Consider the following 18,227-nt stretch of genomic DNA (forward strand, 5'->3'; position numbering starts at 1 on the left):
GGTTAATCTGTGCTTTCCTTCTTTTTAAAGAATGAGTTCACTCAGGTTCAGGGGCTGGATTCAGATTCAGATTCAGATTCAGAAAACGTTATTGATCCCAATAGGGATAATTCATTAGCAGCTTACCTCATATCATCATACAACATACAAACACATACTATGTGTTGGTGCAATCAGTATAGACAGTCAGGGGCCAGAAACGGACAACCAATGAGTGATAAATAATAACCAATAAAACATACAAAGGTAATAATAACATTGTTACATGGCTATCATGTAAAAGCGCCAATGAGAATTATTTAAAATTACTTATTTAAATAATTTATTGGGGGACATTATGTCCTGTCTAAGTATTGAAGAGATTCACTGTCCAGTCTCAAACAAAAGGTTCCTGAGGGCGTGGGAACCTTTCCTGAAAATCAAATTAAGGACTGTTTCTTCCTATTTTGTCTGTCAGTCAGATGATATTTATCGGTAGTACACATAATAGAAACTCCTAAACCTGTCCTTTATTTTCTTTTGCTCTGTTTTCTTAGTCAAAAACCCTGACTCCAGTTCTTCTCTGGTTTGTATATGAGGTATTCTGGGCTGTATGAGGAAGGTTGAAGGGATTAAGGTTGCATGTTGCACAGACATGTGCTGTTAAGATGAGTCTAAATAGTACATTTTGGTATTGCAAGGCTACACTGACACACCTATTGTTCATGATGCAAATATGTGAAAATCTAATAAAAAGATACATGCGGGGGGAAAAGACTTAAAAGTCATATAGTGCTGATAGCATATCCATATTTGATAGTTTTTATTCATTTTCATTCTTTATGTATAAATCTGTTTAACAATAGTCATTTCTAAAACCTTTTAACAGTTTTCCTTCGATCATCTCACGTCTTTGTTAATTTCTCTCAAACAAATTCCTATCGGCGTCAGTGGCAACGCTGTTAAACATGCTTGTTTTGTTTTTTTACCTGATTGATTTGCCCCAGTTCAAAGCTTCCTGGTTGAGGATGCAGGACCTGAACCTGCTGATCCTCAGGTCAGTAAACACCTCGTATGTTAATTAGAAACAGAAGCTGTGCACTTACCCCTGATAAGTGGTCTCTGCTCGTCAAGTCCCAACGTCCTCTCACTTTGTCCAACTCTCACTTTTTGTAATGTTGACTGCAGCCCAGCCTCCATTCTCTCTCTCTCTCTCTCACACACACACACACACACACACACACACAGAGTAAACAGAACCTCTGTGAGTGAGACAGTTGCTCTTCATGTGTGTTTTAGCTGGACGTGTAGGACCAGGATCAAAGATCTGTCAGAAACCTGTGAGTGAGGAATAATTCATGCACATTTTTATCATTCCTATTTTTTTAATGAGTTAAACATGAACGTGAGAAACGCAGCTTGGGAACGACAGCGCTTAAAGGTTACACGTGTCACTGTGTACGTCAACGATGGGAAATTGCAAATAACACATATTCACCAGTAAAGTTCCCAGTGTGGGGCCCACTGGTTGCACTAGGGATTTGAACTGGCAACCTTTGAGTCACAAAGGACACCCCCCCTCCTCCCGTCCTTCCCTCTCCCCCACTGGTAGAAACTGAAATCATCTCATTAAGAAATTCCCAGTATGGAGTGTTTATAAACAGGCTCTTGTTCATCCCTGGTGATGGATGCATGCTCCCTATCACAGCCTCTTCCTGCCGACTCCCCAGTCTGCCTAACAATCTCCCTGCCACTGTTTCACAACCGCTCACTCCAACACCCTGCACCCCCAGCGCGCACACACACAGACACTTGCTGAACCCTTGATATTTGCAGTGCTGACCTCTCTTCCTCAGTGGGTGGGCCCTTGTTAATTTAAGTGTATGTGGTTGCATTATGTTTAATAGTGAGAGAAATGTGTCTGCCTGTGTGTGTGCGTGCGTGCGTGGGTGTCGTGAGAGGCCAGTGTGAATCTGCTAATGAAGAAAAACAACATGGCTCTCGAGGCCTCCCAGGAGCAGGTCGAACACAGTGGCTGTGGGTCGAGGTCAGCGGGAGCAAAATGTCAAAGGTCGACGTCAAGGCCAAGAGCGGGCCTCGACCTCTGCTGCTCTGTAGAAAAATGGGAGGCAAAGAGAGTTAAGCGTCAGGAAAGAAGAGCGAGTTTCTTCTGGAGAGGGGTCATTACATTAAAATCATAAATCACAGCAAAGAGTCACAGTCACAGCGGACTACGCAGCGTTAACGGAGGGGAAACCGGGCCACGAGAGCTCAGCCAGACTGACAGCAGCAGATAAAAAGGTGTCATTCATTAGTTTAATGTTTACAGTTCACTGACCCACCAGAACATTCCACATTTGTCAAAGTACAAAAACCAAACTTCTGCTTCAAAGTGTGCAAAAAAAATGGTGAGATGAAAATGTGTAAATCAAACAGAGTAGTGACGATCTGTGTCAAGTCATGCAACATGTTTCACCAGTGCAAACAAAACCGGTTTGTAAATGGAAAAAAAATTAAATGAACTACAATAAAATAAAACCACATGATTACAATTAAAAATGCATCTAAAAAAAACATAAATGTTCAAAACAGTTCAGTTTTTATGATTATGGCACAGGATATAAACATCAATTAAAAATTGACTAAACACTTTTTTTTTTTTTTTTACAAAGTTATAAAACAATCCTTTTTTTCCCAGTGACACACATCACTGTGTTCACATGTCAGAGTCCAAAAAACTAAAGATGAACGCCTGTGAAAAAGATCCAACAGGGTTTCATGCAAAGGTTAATGTCATAACTGTCAAGTACCAAAATCAAACTCTGTCGCCCCTGACAACAGGTTTCTGATATCAGTCAGGTCTCAGATCAGACTGCTGCACTGATCAGTCTGATCTGAAACTTAAAGTCTGTCCACGTCCGACACCTGGAACCTTTAAGTCCCTGATATCCAGAGATGTGAAGATAAAACACATTGTAAACATTTAAAAAGAGCATAATAAATAAAACTATAAAATTAAACTAAAATGTACAGTATTTCTTCATCCTGATTTTGAGTTGGAAAGTGTTATTTGAGCTTTCACTGGACGCTGCTCGTGCCCCTCCAGCGTGCTGGTCTAGCTGCTGATCAGAGGCGTCCTCTCGTCGCTGCTGCCGGTGTCCGCCTCTGCCGGAGCTTTACGGTAGATCATGAATTGGATGGAGATCTGAGCAACAGCGTCAAGGAAATCAAGAGGAATCCTGGGAAATGATCAGATTAATGCAAAACCAACAACCATGACAGGAGTTCAGCTAGAAAGCCAGAGTTATCAAACAAGTGCTACAAAAATAACTCCCCTGAATAGCAGCTCTTTTATAGAGTGACTGTGTTAAACTCAGAACATGTCTTTGGACTGGTGAGTAGCAATAGCAAAACTTATAAATATCTCCTTTGGGCTGCAAATGGGCTTTGTCACTTCTTTGCTGAAAGTTAAAATAAAGGACTGTGCAGTAAATATGAAGCTGTAGCCAGGAGCAGAGTAGCTTAGCGTACAGACTGGATACCAGAGAAGCAGGAAGATTCAGCACAGCTAAAGCTCACCACTGTTTTTCTAATCCATTCAAAAACAACTCAGTGCACTATAGTTTACTGCTAAGCAAAGTCACTTCCTGCTGGTGACCACAGTTCATTCAGGTTACAGGTGGTTCATCCCAAACTAACCCACCTCTGTCACGTGATACAAAGAATGCAAATAAGTGCATTTCCCAAAATGTTCAACTATTTCAGCAGCAGGTCCAAGGTCAACTGGGAAAAATATTATCCCTGGACTCCAGTCAGATGAGCAAACTGATCAAACCATATATTCACTAAAATGTTAGTTTTGAGGACTATCCTATATATATATATATATATATATATATATATATATATATAAAAAACTACAACACACAATCATCATGATCAAGTCACCTTCTGGATCATCTACATCTTCACTTGAAACAAAGAGACCTACTGGCCTCCAGGGGCCACTAGTGCAGCGTGTACACAGTTGGTTCTTTGCTGACATGAAGCCAGATTCACTGTGTGTTTGGACCTTTGATACTGTGTCTCATGTTTCCACACAAACGGTCACAAGACCTGCGTCCATCTGATGAAATGGCCTCTCTTACAGCTGAGCTGAGCTCAGCCTAAATGCAGTGGATGCATGAGGCTGAGGAGAGCGCTGCAGCAGCCATGTAGGTTTGTTTTGAATTGTTTAAAGGATACAATGAGGTCTAAAGTGAGGGTGCCCAGGCTGCCGATGAGCCAGGGCAGGTGATGGATCAGGTAGCTTTTCTCGCCTTGGTCCCCGTCAGGGTTCTTGAGCAGGACACTTGCGCCGTATAAGGTGTTTCCCAAGATGACCAGCGCGAACAGGAAGTAAGAAACTCCCTCTGTCGACTTCCTCTTGAACTGTGGGGAGAAATGAAAGGTCAGGGGGTGGAAGTGAGAGAGCGACCTTCAGTTTGCTTATTCATGGATTCTTCTGGGATCATTTTCACTTGTGCTTTCACCTGCTCAGTTTGCAGGTTTGTTGAATTTAGCCTCTTTCACTTTAATGTACTTTTTTCATTCTAACAAACATCAAAACACAACTTTTGATGCCTTTGAAGCTTTTTTTTTTCTCGGCTAATATTATTTCACTATCATTATTTCCGACTACCTGAATTTTATTGTTTATAACTCATAGTACTGAATGCAGTGTTACCAACATCAGCATAATGACAAAAGTAAGTGCATTTAAACAATGAAAGGTGTATGTAACATTGCTGCAGAAATTAAATTAGCATGAAAATACTGGCTCTAATTATCATCTGTAGTTGAGCCCACTTTATACTCACATTAGTGTACATCTGAGGAAGTCTGGAACAGAGGTAAAGCACCGACGATATGGAGCCAATGGAGAAACCGATAATCTCTTTAGGGGTAAAAGCCTGAAGCAATAGAGGAACAACATTACTTGCAAAAAAAATGACTGTTCACTTCCCTAATGTCACTGATAAAAATTAAAAAACAACAACAAATGAACAGGGCTCACCTTGACAGAGCTAACATCAGAGGTGGAGAGCAAGGAGCGACCTGTGAAGCCAGAGGGAATCATTTCCTGTCGCGTGCCCAACGCTGGGAGGTTGGCAAGGTTTGCAGTGAAGCCCAGGACGCAGGCAACACCCACCACGTGCAGGACCCTTCTTCCTGGAGAAGAGACGACACGACTGTGTTTACTGGGAAAGACATGTCAGCACATTCCTCCAGACAAGGCTCACCGTGTCAAAGGTGGGCAGGGGGACAACCACCACAACAATACAGGACATGTGATGACATCAGGGCAAGCTACAGGCATAAAGCTCTCCTTCTGTTGTTGTTCATCAGTATTGATCTGAGTGAATTGATTATTAATGTTACACTTACATGCAACTAAGTCACTAAAACTCACACAGAACAAAGCAGGAACTTGTTTCTGATATTGACATGTCGAGAACTGATTGGTAAAACAAAAATAGAAAACCAAACCACCTACTCTCAGCCATTTTGTTCTTCATCTTGTAGTACGTGTACATGCCCAGCATCAATAAGTCGGCCAGAACATAATAAACAGCTGTGTATGTCTGGATGACAGGAGCAGAGATACACAACAAGTCAGAGATGAAGGGAAAAATCTATTTCCTTCACAAAGTCATTCAAAACTTGATTGATCAAAGCACAAACAATAATTTCAAGATTATAACCTGAAAAATATGACAATCTATTTGCTTTGTTTGGTCATAACATTATAAAAACAAAAACACTCCTTTCTTTTGTTACAAAATATAATTTAATAACTTCTGATGAGTATTTCTCATTACTTTTGATGTTCAAAAACATTGAGACCTAGATAAATTGAAATCAATATGTTTTTTCGTCAGAGCCCTACACTGCGTTGGAAAACTGTACATCACTGCAAGTCACCTGAAGAGGCAGCTGGTCCGCCAGGAAGGAGCCCACCAGATTACAGGAGTCCCCCCCCAACCACAACAGCAGGAACCAGATAGAGAGGGCACTGTCCATGTTCCCTGTCTTGCAGGAGTTTACGTACTGTCTGCAGCATCACGGGAAGAAGCAACAAGCCCAGTTACACACTGCATTTCAATGTCAAAGGAGAAATAATGCATTTCCTCATGCACTTACGGAATAGAGGACACCATGAAGCAGAGGATGGACAGGAGGCCCAGGTAGACGCTGGCCATGTCCCTGTCATCCTGGGCACACTCCCCAAGCCCATCCCAAACCCATTTGGACCCATTAGGGCACAAAGAGGTGAAGTTTCCCGCAGTGGTCCATCCAAAGGCTCCCCGACTGAGGACTCCTTCTGACAACATTATCTGATGAAATAAACATCCTGTTAATTCAAACTAAACTAAAACAATACCTATGATAACAACAACAACTGTTATTTCACATCTCAAGCCTGTAAACATGGTGCTTCCAAGAAAACATCCACTGGATGTGTTTGTCAGTGACACAGCACAGCTGTGAAGTTTCAGAGCTCTATCACACACACCAAACAGAAGAGTCAGCCGTATAAAAGTAAAACAGGTCGCATATGGACCACGAGCCTCAACATATAGGAGGTAAAAACATCTGTAAACAGGTCAAAGGTTGTCCCGACTCTTAAAACAACACCAACCACAGGTCCACTTCTGTCTGCTGCTGCTGATTAGATCAACACGGGAGCCGTTAAATAAAACGGCGACGTGTTAAGCTGCGTTTCTACACCGAGTTAAGCTAGGAAACAATGGGTATTTTTCCACACAACAGACACACAACCTCAGCACGAAACCGGAGAAGTGAAACACTAAATTGTGAGTGAGACGCTTAGGTAGCATGTCACAACAACAGATACCTACGACTTGACCAACGGGTTAGAGCTCGTTTACCACTAATGTTAACTTCTACGGAGTAACACACGGTAAACGAACCACACGGTCGGTGTGTGTGTGTGTGTGTGTGTCTGTGTCTTGCCTGTTCAGTCGCCGACATACCGGTGGAGAACCAAAACCTTTCGGAGTCGGAGAGACTCCACACACAGAAATAACAAGGAAGCCACCAACAAACAACACTGTGGTGCAGCTGCGCTGATTGGTCAGTGAGCTGATACGTCACCACAGCACGTGACTGACGGCTGGAGCGCTCCAAAACAAAAACCGCCTTCAAAATAAAAGTCAAATTTAAGAGCTGCTTGTTGCCTACATTTTTTACATAAAATAAAATAAAACAAAACATAATGTACTGTAATTTTTAACAAAAACAATTTTTTTTTGTTTCTGTTTTTTGCTTAAAATACAACTTTAAGTGTTAGTAATTTATCAAAACGTATTGCTGGGGAATTTTCTCATAATCAGTTAATCTATTAGTGCAATGAGGGTGCTTGGGGAAATAATTAAACAGCCATGTAGTATGGGCCAATATGGGCAGGAGAACACATTTTTGCCCTGAAGCCCCACAAGAGGTTACAGAGGCCATGTATTAGATATATTATATATTTTTTAAAAACAAAACAGCTGTATTTTCTCATACATACATCATATTACATTCCCTTTGAGGATTGGCTATGCTTTCTAAGGTTGAGAATGCAATCATTATTGAGGATGTACAGTGCCAACAGATTATAGTGGTGACTGTTCAATTGTAAAAGATTTATTAAGGCTGTGGAACAAGCCAATGGTATGCTTTCATGTTAATGTGGAGCCAATCTGGTGTTCCAGCACTTGCACATTTCACATACTCTCATCACATATCAGCAAGCCTTGTTAAACTGGATTATTTCTCTGCACATGGTAATTCAGTCATTAGTCCTGGGCCACCATTAGTCCAGAGGCCTCCCACATTCTTCAACAAGCTTTGCATTTTAGTATGCAGCTGTGAAAAACAATATAATATCCAGGTCCATGAGGTTAATCCTCAGTAAAATGAGCCTGTATGCAAATGTTCTCCCTCACTGAACCCTGGGGCGGGGGTCGCCTGATGGTCTGTAGCGGGCAGTTCATCTCTCAGAGGTGAGATGACCCCTATACAGAGGCGACTTTTTATCATACTGATTGACCCTAGGTGTTAGTTAGATAGAGACCAGAGACATGGCTGTAACATTTTTGACGTTTCTGTCGGCATGGAGCTCTTTTTTTTCCAAGCCAGTTCATTCACAGTTTAATACAAACTAGTTACACATGTCTGATCTTACATCAAATCTCTGCAGCGCAAACACAACAAGTCTTAAACACGAGGAGTGAAATGTCAATTTACCTCATAGTAGTTGTCACATGCATTGGGTGAAATGTGATGATTGAGCAGTTTAACTACAGAACAGGAAGTGTTACTACAAAAGTGATTGAAGAAGTTAATAAAAATCTTTTCATATTTAAAAAAAAAAATCTTCAAATATTTTTTTCCCTCTAGAATAGTCTATGTCTAGTGCAGAGATTATGGTGATTAATTACTTGTCCCTATTTGGATATATTAAAGGTGCTACAACCCAAACAGAAATGTAATACATGACATATGTCCATATATCAAGAGCGATGTCATGTCATCTATATCATGACTACGATATCCTCTTATTATTTGATATCCTCCTAAAAGATATAAGATTTTAACATACAGTTGAAATACCTAAAGTAAAATCTGTCTCAAGTCTAGGTTATTTTTTTTATAAGGGACAACATACTGTATGTAAACAATATACTGTACATACAGATAACACTTCATTTATTTAATTGCTTTTTCTCTAATTTTAGCTGAATGATAATACTATATTCTCCCTCTAAACTTTTGAAAGTTATCACATACTTTTGAAATTAAATCAAATTATTCCTATTTGTAATAGGTTTCATAAATATGCTATTGTTTCTTATGTAGACTACATATGTAATGTACAATATATATAAATAGTTGCATACATATGGGAACTGACTCTAACTAAATATAATCCTGAAATAATTCAACAACAAAGTTTTGTATTTTGTTTTCCCTCCATTTTTCATAGATTGTATTCTTTAGTCACATATTACAAGTCAGGAGAAAATGTCCTACCTGGACCAGCTGATTAAATCCAATGTCAGACTGAATGAAACAGCAAAGCGAGGACTCCTCTTGCTATATTCGAAATTTGTGAGGTGATGAAAGTGTGTCAGCTGACGGTGTGTCAGACTGTCGACTCAGCACCTCCCCTCGCTGATGTCAGCTTGAGTGGCTTTATTTTTTTAGGTTAAGTTTTCCACTGTGGTCACGTGACTAAACTTCTTCTTATCAGACAATATTGTTGCAGTTTGACTCTTCATATGGGTCATCTGAGCCTGGAGGTCAGGAAACGTTCCATCCGTTAACAAGCTACCTGACATTTCACCCTGTAATTTACATTTGTTGTATATATTTACTGTGTTTTACAGCTAGAGGAGAGCGGGTGTCGTGTAGGAGATAACAGCAGTTAAAGATTAGCACAGCAGAGACTACTGACTCATTTCACAGGTGGTCAGCTGATATGTGACGGTAGGAAAAGCGCAGGTATAAATCATGAAGTATGATGGAGGAATTGTCTGGCTGCTTCAGTCTCAGGTTCTGGTGTCAGATGCGTTGGCTCATCACCTGTGCTTTTCCTTCTCTGACAAATCAGGTGACCAGAAGCAAAACTGTCATCAAACAAAAGTTTGGTACTTTTAAGAATCTAAACCTCTCTGCCACATGTGCATATGTGCTCACAGTCTCCTTCCTGAACTACAGCACTGATTTGAAGGGATTTTGTAGAACATTATGCTAATATGAAGTTGACTTTTGACCTTTTGGATTTAAAATGTCATCACTTTCACATTTTATTGTAGACGTTTAAGGTCATTTGAGGTCAATTGTCGGTTGCAACAACATGACTTCACTGTGTCACCGTCGGACAGTCTGGAGATATCCCATTCAAGAAGCCAATACCATGGTTTGTGCCATCACAGTGACCTTGACCTCCATAATTGAATTAGTTCATCTCCAAGTCCTAATTAGTGTCTACGCCAAATTTGAATAGGAATCCCATTTAAGTGTTTCTAAGACATCACACACATGAGAATGTGATAACCCTGAAAATAACATGTCAGACATAAGAAGACTTTAGAGGTATTTGACTGGTGATGGATGGATGGATGGATGGATGGATGGATGGATGGATGGATGGATGGATGGATGGATGGATGGATGGATGGATGGATGGATGGATGGATGGATGGATGGATGGATGGATGGATGGATGGATGGATGGATGGATGGATGGATGGATGGATGGATGGATGGATGATAAACAAAACTCTGTCCACAAGGCTTAACAAGGTTTTCTTTGATATATTTCAAGAACATGTTTTATTGATGATGCACCCAAACATCTATACTGTAGGAATACCTTCAGTGGGCTAGATTCTCTTATTTACATTACGCTTCCACAAAGTCATACAAATACTTGGTAGGTTTCATCATGTCAAAGTATAGATATAATACATTAAACAGAACACGTACTTTGAATGTTTTATAAAGCAATTGTCACAACAAATCTACAAATGAAAAATGGATAGAAAAGAAAGGGCCGATCTTTAACTTAACTACTGCAAAACAAGTCCTACTTCAGAGTCTGTACAAGCGAGTCGAGCGTCCGTGACATGAGGAGGAAATGCAGCTCTTCCATGTTTCTGTCCGTAGAGAATTCATATCAAGGCAAACTTCTCATCGACGGTGATTCATTCAAAGGCAAGGATCAGATAAATCAAGCAGATTGTACAGCGAGTTTTGTCCTTTATTTGTTTTGCTGCCTCAAACAGAGGAGGCGTAGGGGGGGGAGTGGAGACGTGAGGAAGACAGTTTTTCACCTCTCGTTTCTTTGTGCGGTTGGGTCCTCACTTGATGTGGACCAGTTTCTCGTCTGTTTTTAACCGCTTGCGCCTGGGCTGTATGAAGTCGTCCTCCGAGTCATCCGTGTCCTCGTCCGCCTTCTTCTCCTCCGTGGTTTCGGGTTCGGGCATTTCTGGGAAGTCCTGCTCCGGAAACAGCTCCTTCAGCTTCTCCTCGAAGTAGAGAGCCACCGCCTTCCCAGATATCGCCATCTCTGATCCCACCTGCCGGATGAGGAGGAGGAGGAGAAGAGGGTGAAGGATGATAGGGAGGAAGGAGGTGGGGGAGCACCATAGAGCGCATAGAATGGATGAGGTGAAGAAGGGAGGATAGGAGGACAATGCGGAGACAAATTAGATGTGGTTAAGACTACTGGTGGCAGGCTGACCCCGACTCAACCTTGTTGTACAGAGCAGAGATGTCCTGCCTCCCTGTCCCACTGTAGCTCCATGAAGCATTTCCACAAATCAGTTTTGTGACAAACTTTCTGTGGCTCTTCTGTGGTGATTCGGGTTTGAGAGACCCCTGATTGTGTTTTTGTTTGGCCGCTTATATCAACTCTACTGATACTAAACAACTCCACAGCCCAGCTCCTGAAAGTATGATTTGACTGAGCTACAGGAAACAAACCCTAGAACTGTCTGAAGAGAGAAGAGACTGGGAAAGACTTCAGGGTCAGAGTTGCAGAGAAACAACGTAACAGTCACTGACACCCATGTGCAGCGGCTATAATTCACATCAGGCCTCACGTTCTCCTTTCACGTGTGCACACTTGTCACTCTCCTACTGAACACACTGCAGCTCACAGACAATCAGTTGATTGAATCAGTTTATTAGGTACACCCAGCTAAAGTGATGCAGTCGAACACAGCAGCCCTTCGTGGTTGTCATAATGAACGCACAACCAGTTTGTTTGGATGATTTTTTGGGTCGATAAGATGTGAATGTTGTTTTTGTTGGTCCACACTTTGCAGGTGAACCGCAAACTGTCTGGGTTTCATTGAGAAATGATGTCCATGCATTGGTTGATCCAAGAGAAAAATAATGTTAGTGTTGTGGTTCTCTCATTTCTATAGGTTTGATCCTCACAACACTGTAGGATTGACGGGGCTTGTGAAAAGAAAGTGTGAATTCAACATTTTAACTGCAGTACTGCATGCTGTGAGGCCATTTTGAATAATATAAAAAAAGGTAATAACTGGTGTTTTTATCACTTTGTATCTTCCCATTTATAACAATGAGCTATATACTAAATCTAAGCGTCTCTGTAAAAGCTCAGCAGCATTGACAAACTACATCCTCCAAAGTTATCATACGGTTCAATCAACACCTTAGGACCATGTGAATTTGGTTGATTTTGCACCACACTCATTTGCTCCCGCTCCCTAAATTCACCATTACTTGTCCCTGTCGAGTTTTAAAAGCCTAAAATACATCTTTTCCCATTTCCGAGAGCGCCTCAGTATATATCAGCCTGTCAGTGTTTCTAACATCTCCTGCACAAATATTTCAGATTCTTTAGCTCTTGTCCGATTTTTAAAAAGTCCAAATGTTCCTCTCCTCTGTGGTTAGATGAAGAAATTGAGAATACAAAAGAAAGAGAGAGCGAAGTGGAAGTTATGGAAGATTAAACACTGTGACTTTCTTGTCCCTCTTACACATCTGATTTCCACTTATCAACGAGTATGTCTCACAGCTGGTAGCTAAATACAGGCCCAATGCTATTTGATTGGTCCCCTGCTCGACCGGCTGGTTGAAACCTCCCTGGAGAGATGTGAAGAATTTCGAGATGATGGAAACCCTGATGGTGACCTCTGCCCATCTCCAGCACCAACTCCCTTTAGTGAACTTAGTCCAGTCTGGTCTGGTCAAGTCAACTTTAAAAACCATCATGTTTCAGACTAGCCCATCTTTTCAGTAGCCAAATGAAGACAAGTTGTTCCTGACAACTGAGTCTTTGTTAACTGATCTCTGAGTTTAGACACATTACCAAGCAGCCATATTTTTAAATCTAAGATAAAAACTATTTCTTTGATGAACTTCAATCTGGTGTTTGCTGCTGATGCTTCCTCCTCTCATGCTCCACCTTATGTGTGGCCCCTATGGGGTCTATTATTGGTCCACCTTTTTTGTACTCTGTACATACAAGTGCTTTCATGGACACTAATCGGTGCTACCCTTGCATCAAATCCTGTATAAATATGTGCGTAAATTACAACTGATTACCAGACACATTTGTTATGTCCCAATAAAGTCATCCAGTCTAGATGTTGTTAGGAAGTGGGTGTCGAATGAGGCCTGCAAATCAGAAATAGTTATAATCAAATCAACTGGATCCAGGAATAACAATATTATCAATCTCTCATCTGGCCTGGGTGTGTGATCTAATAATGTGAAAAACAGACCCAGAGCCTAAGTTGTATTTTTGACTCTGTCCTTTGATAGTCAGGTGACTCAAGACATTTAATCACGATCAGGTTGTTTCTCTCATCGGCACATCTAGGAAAAGGTCATTCATGTCTTTATCTCCCCCAGACTGGACTATTGCAACGTCCTTTATCCTGGTATCAGCAGGTGATTCATCCAAAGACCAGAGCTGATACCAACTGCTGCTGCAACTCGCTGCTCACCTGAGAGCTTTTCAATCGATTTAAAGATTTTACTCGTCGTTTGATATGAATGCTCAGGCTGCTGTTTATACTGTGATCTGCTAACCCTTCAACTAACAGTTCAAAAGTCTCAGGGTTATTGTTGGGTTTAGTGCAGGACAGCTGCATTAGGTTTAGCTCAGTGTACCTGCCAATAAATATATACTTCACATTTCCACAGCACAAAAATACACACATGATCATGAATTATGTAAATGAGTATATGTGAGAGACGCAGAATCAATCAAACACTTCTGCGTCATATTCTGTCTTGGAATCAAGTGTTCCTGTTCACACCCTGAAACTAAATGGATCAGATATTTATTCACAACACTTTTCTTTGAGATTTGAGAGAGAATCAAATCATTTTGCATATTTGGATATATTTTTTTCTCAGATTTGCTGCTCATGAATTCTCTCTCTCTCTCTGCAGGACAAAGCGTAAAAACACTTCTTGGAGCCTCAGTGGGACGGGACAGGACATCTGTGCTCCATTTGAAACGGCTTACCTGTGTATTAATCTGTTTCTCCTCATCATAAACCTGGATTATTCGAGACATCTAAAAAGGGGCAATAACATTACAACAAAGACAGTGAAGCAGCAGGGGGAAGAAAAGAGTTCACAGCACAGGCAGGTTAGATAATAACAGATAAGAAATCTGCTTACAGCCCACTGTGATCAGGCCTGTGAGGCGTGTACCACCAGGTCATTACTGCACAAATTAACAGCAAGTGGAGGTCCGTATGTTCACATGGGCTGCAGGAGACTACACAGCATGTGGGACCGTTTTAGTCAATCCTGACCTTAAAAATCAATTTGCAGCACATTTTCATCATCTCTGCATTGGTGCATATTTGCATTTTTTGGAACAGACATGTTTCCTGTCTTTGATGTTTCTTCACCACTTATGTGTAAAGAAATAGATCGTGTAAGCTTCTCTAGGAATGAATAAGAGTGCTGTCTTTACAAGGATCACAAGAATTAATCAATCAGAGATTCTTGATGTATATCTGACTTAAAATAGTTTGCTCTATTAATAAATCGTGCTGCTGCTCTCCTAAACTCTCCCTCCCTCCTTGCTCCTGGCAGCCTTTCGCATCATTCTGAAATCTGTGCAGCTGTGGTTTAAATCATTTTTCTACATAATTTAACAGGACACATTTTCTCTTTCTGTGGGTTCTTCTCTAATACTTGAGATTTGGAAAATCCAGATCTTCCTCATTCTATTTAAGGTCATTTTTCCTCTTAACTGTGCTGCTCATTGTGGGAACTGTTGGGTTTCTCTCTATGGCATTGTCAGTTCTTGTTTGTTTTGATTTGGCACTACACAAACAAAACTGAATTAAATTAAATTAATTTATTGTGATAATAATTCATCGCTGGTTTTAAGCCTGCTGCCCTGGAAGAGGAGATGATGCTGAATATCTAGACCTTTCTATGTGCTACCAACTCAATCATCACTTCAGCAATTACTCACCTAATAATGACTTACTAATTACTTTAAGGTGAGTAATCTAAATTACATTACAGTGTTGGAATGTCTCATGCAAACTGAGATGACTCTGGAGTTACCAACACCCTCCCAGGTGAGGACCCGACATTGCTGTTAATTTTGGTGCCATAACAACAACAACACATGTATAGTGAGGTGATGCTGAGAGGCTCTGTGGCTTTATAATGTCTATTAGAGAAAAGGAGTGATGTCTCTGTGTAGTCTGAGTCTAGACACTGTTCAGCTCTCAGTAAAATAGAGGCTCCACCTCGTGGTTGTCAGGTGTAACTGATGAGCACATACAGTGATTGAGCAGACTGCTCCAGTGTTAGAAAGAGGGTACATGATATCACAGGCACTTTGATACCCACGACAGAGGTAACAACAATAACAATATATCCATGATTAGACTTCAAAATAACATATTCAAGTGACTACAGCAATCCATTAAAAACACAAACTTAATTGGACTCATCACTGTGACGAGGACAGAGTTAACAAGGTTCAGACACAGTGTTCCTGCAGCCAGTGTGAGGAGACGACAGCGACACCTTTACACTCCATCCCCCAACAGCCAGTGTTAGTAAGTGTTCAAAACTACACACAATGCAGGTCGTAAGCACCACTTTTTCCACTTCCTTGCCCAGTGTACGGCTGTGTCTTCACATTAAGGTTAGACCAATATATCGGCTTGCCAGCTCTGGCCTCAAAAGACCTAACACTGACACATAAATATTGTTTTGTTTACTCATTTCGTTATGTTTTTGTCAGGTAAATTATTTATTTCAGGCCTGTGGTGTAAGCCTTTCATCATTTGAGCGTGAAAAATCTCAAATGATTTGTTCTGTGATTTTGGAAATGCTGGTAATTGTTTAAACTTCAACCCATACCAGTCTAACCGTTGTCTGCATGCGTACACACACACGAGCAGATGCCATTCCCCGAAGCAGGCACAAGACTCATGCTGCTCACCTCGTTGTACTCCGCACAGTTTTTGAAGACCAGGCGCATGTCGGACACAAACTCCTGGGTGGACTGGTAGTACTGGGAGCTCCGTAACTGCAGCTTCTTCTTCACCTTCTTCAGGTCCATTGGCTTCTTGATAATCTTGTAGTAATTGGGCACCTGGGTTAAAGAAAGGTGCAGCGTGTCAAAAATAAGATCGGCTCCACAGCCCATATAACTGAGATTTATGTTTTGGGATATACATTACTCACAGGCAATAAAAAAGATGAATGTATATTAAATCTGGCCTGTAGTTTCCCAGACAGCTGGGAAGTGGTTAGACCAAAATGTGCTGCAGCAATTTCGAGCTACAACATGCACAACAAAAAGCTCATTGATCTCCCACTGATTGATTCTCCTGTTGAGTCTGTCACGACGTCTTTGTTGTGGTGTATTGTTGTTTAGTACAATACAGTTGGTGAGCTTCATGATTTGAAAGCTGTGGTGCAAAATAAAATACACTGACGTACATCAAAGTAATTCTGACATACTATGTAACTAGTGTGTAGTGGACGACGTGATGTTCTGCAGCATTTTGAGTAGCTCACATAAACCTGAAGTCGAAAAGATCTAGCTTTTTGTTTACTCAGGGATACCAAATGCCCATTAGAAAAACATTTTCTGTTGATTACTATGGTGGGCTGGGCTACAGCTTCCAGACTTATTTTAAGACACTGGGAAACTTTTGTATATCCTGGTCTGAAAGACTGTGTAAATGCAATAGTGGAGACTGTTCAGAGGATCAGAGCCTGAATGCAGCACAACTTCTTCAGTTCTATTGTGGACTAGATTTCTTATTTACTTCCTATTTACCTCAAACTCCCACATGTGATCTGTCTTTTTACAATCTGCTTAGTGACAGCTTTAGTTTCTAGTTAGCTATAGTAAACATTTCTCTCTCTCTCTCTCTGAGCTTTTATGTAGCGACAAAAAAAGACATGTGGGCAGGAAGTAACCGTGCTTGCCCAAGATCAACAGCAACTGAAAATAAAATGTGACACTGTTGTTATAAAAAAGACTAACCTTTGAGTCTATCCTTTCGCCTTATTTTGAAAACTCATTAAATAAACACAATTATTATTGTCAATTACCTCATATATACTATATATGAACAGCAAGTTAATTAACAACTTATGCAATGTCCTGTCAGATAGTCTGTTGAAAAAACCGAGGTGATGTCTAGAATCGCCTCAATGTTTAATCAGTTACCACAGGAATACGTCTAGCCTTTATTAAACAATTGAAAACCATCCCTTTTAGGTACATTTTGAACAATGTTGATTCATTTGTGATAAATTGCACTAACTACGCACACATGATGAAAATTAGGCACTGCCAGTTTTTTCAGTGCTTTTCATAATTGTTCGGATTTACAGAAGTACAAAATACTCCCAGTTTCCCCTAAGGTTACCGTTTCAACATACATTCAAAAATGTATTTATTTTTGCTTTAGGATTCCAACCATGTTTACTTCACATTTACTTCATCTTTGTGTCTGATCTGTCTGGGCTTAACAATAATAAAACTGCGGAAGGAGATGACTAATAAAATCTACAAGCTTTGCTTACTTGATGAAGATAAGAAAGATAAGAAATGTGGAGGTGAGTGATCATCAGGTAGAAGAACTGGTTGAACTGTGCTTAAGTGTGTGTTTGTGTGTGTTGTGAAGAGCCACTTACAGAGCTGGGAACTGGCTCCCTGAAGCCTACGCTGAGCTCATGACAGAAAATGTACAGCAGGAGGCGTTCACACTTCTGCACAGACGGACAGAGAGAGACAGAGAGTTAGTTAGCTTCCTCAAAGCGATCACATAGACGTATTCTAAAGTGGCGACGATGTGGGGGCACTGGTGGATGTACTGACCCTTTGGATCTCGGGTTTCATGCCCTGCTCTCCTTTCATTTTCCTGTTGTCATCACAGTACTCTATCTCAGGGCTTGAAAGACTCCGGCAAAATGTGCAGAGGAAGTCACCCCTGTGACACACACACACACAAAAAAAGAGGGTGTTACAGTCTCATTTTGTTTAGCCTTTAACCAACATCATCAATTAACAGCAGGAAGAATATCCAGGACATTCAGGATTATCTGCAGGGTTACATTTAGACCAGCAGATCTCCATTAACCTTTGTCTTGGTCAATGTTTAGCTCTGGCTTTACTGTTGCTTCTGGATGTTTCTGTTCCTGTTCTCCTT

At 40.9% G+C, this 18,227-nt stretch overlaps 3 protein-coding genes across 11 annotated transcripts in view; all 3 read right to left on the minus strand.

Annotated features, from left to right (window-relative positions):
* nr1h5 (nuclear receptor subfamily 1, group H, member 5) overlaps positions 1-1,317 on the minus strand; it is a 13,564-nt gene extending 12,247 nt beyond the window's left edge. Inside the window, exon 1 of one of the 2 annotated variants that reach the window (XM_085781267.1) lies at positions 1,086-1,317. The gene's annotated coding sequence lies outside the window, so the exon portion shown is untranslated. The remainder of the gene's footprint in view (positions 1-1,085) is intronic. The other variant, XM_085781269.1, reaches the window with a different exon arrangement.
* Positions 1,318-2,278: 961 nt separating this feature from the next.
* On the minus strand, positions 2,279-9,185 carry slc66a1 (solute carrier family 66 member 1). 3 transcript variants are annotated; one of them, XM_085781279.1, is made up of 8 exons: positions 9,061-9,185; positions 6,163-6,356; positions 5,944-6,073; positions 5,516-5,603; positions 5,036-5,190; positions 4,839-4,931; positions 4,225-4,410; positions 2,279-3,184 (listed from the first exon to the last, which is right to left on the minus strand). In XM_085781279.1, exons 2-8 carry the CDS (start codon positions 6,351-6,353, stop codon positions 3,095-3,097), a joined length of 933 nt encoding a protein of 310 aa, XP_085637405.1. In that variant the 5' UTR covers positions 6,354-6,356; positions 9,061-9,185; the 3' UTR covers positions 2,279-3,094. The 3 variants fall into 3 exon arrangements, with proteins under 3 accessions (XP_085637405.1, XP_085637402.1, XP_085637403.1); XM_085781276.1 differs by lacking the exon at positions 9,061-9,185 and adding an exon at positions 6,997-7,165; XM_085781277.1 differs by lacking the exon at positions 9,061-9,185 and having other exon boundaries at positions 2,896-3,184; positions 5,036-5,186; positions 5,512-5,603; positions 6,163-6,438.
* A 1,151-nt stretch (positions 9,186-10,336) lies between these two features.
* Positions 10,337-18,227, minus strand: part of trim33 (tripartite motif containing 33) — a 29,783-nt gene continuing 21,892 nt past the window's right edge. For 3 of the 6 annotated variants that reach the window (XM_085781273.1, XM_085781271.1, XM_085781270.1), the window contains 5 exons: positions 17,897-18,008; positions 17,713-17,787; positions 16,001-16,153; positions 14,045-14,095; positions 10,337-11,111 (listed from right to left, as the gene is read on the minus strand). In XM_085781273.1, the coding sequence (XP_085637399.1) occupies positions 10,893-11,111; positions 14,045-14,095; positions 16,001-16,153; positions 17,713-17,787; positions 17,897-18,008 (610 nt within the window). In that variant the 3' untranslated portion in view covers positions 10,337-10,892. The remainder of the gene's footprint in view (positions 11,112-14,044; positions 14,096-16,000; positions 16,154-17,712; positions 17,788-17,896; positions 18,009-18,227) is intronic. The other 3 variants (XM_085781275.1, XM_085781274.1, XM_085781272.1) reach the window with 1 other exon arrangement.

The sequence above is a fragment of the Trachurus japonicus genome, chromosome 7 (assembly GCF_045865225.1).
Source record: "Trachurus japonicus isolate A0001 chromosome 7, Traja_1.0".
NCBI classification, from domain to species: domain Eukaryota; kingdom Metazoa; phylum Chordata; class Actinopteri; order Carangiformes; family Carangidae; genus Trachurus; species Trachurus japonicus.

What these genes read in the sequence shown, in the direction of transcription:
- slc66a1 (XM_085781276.1), bottom strand. An exon ending in CGGACCAGCTGCCTCTTCAG is followed by an intron (nt 5,604 to 5,943) that starts GTGACTTGCAGT and finishes CCTGTCATCCAG; the next exon opens with ACATACACAGCTGTTTATTA. An exon ending in CCCTCACTTTAGACCTCATT is followed by an intron (nt 3,185 to 4,224) that starts GTATCCTTTAAA and finishes GCTGTTGCTCAG; the next exon opens with ATCTCCATCCAATTCATGAT.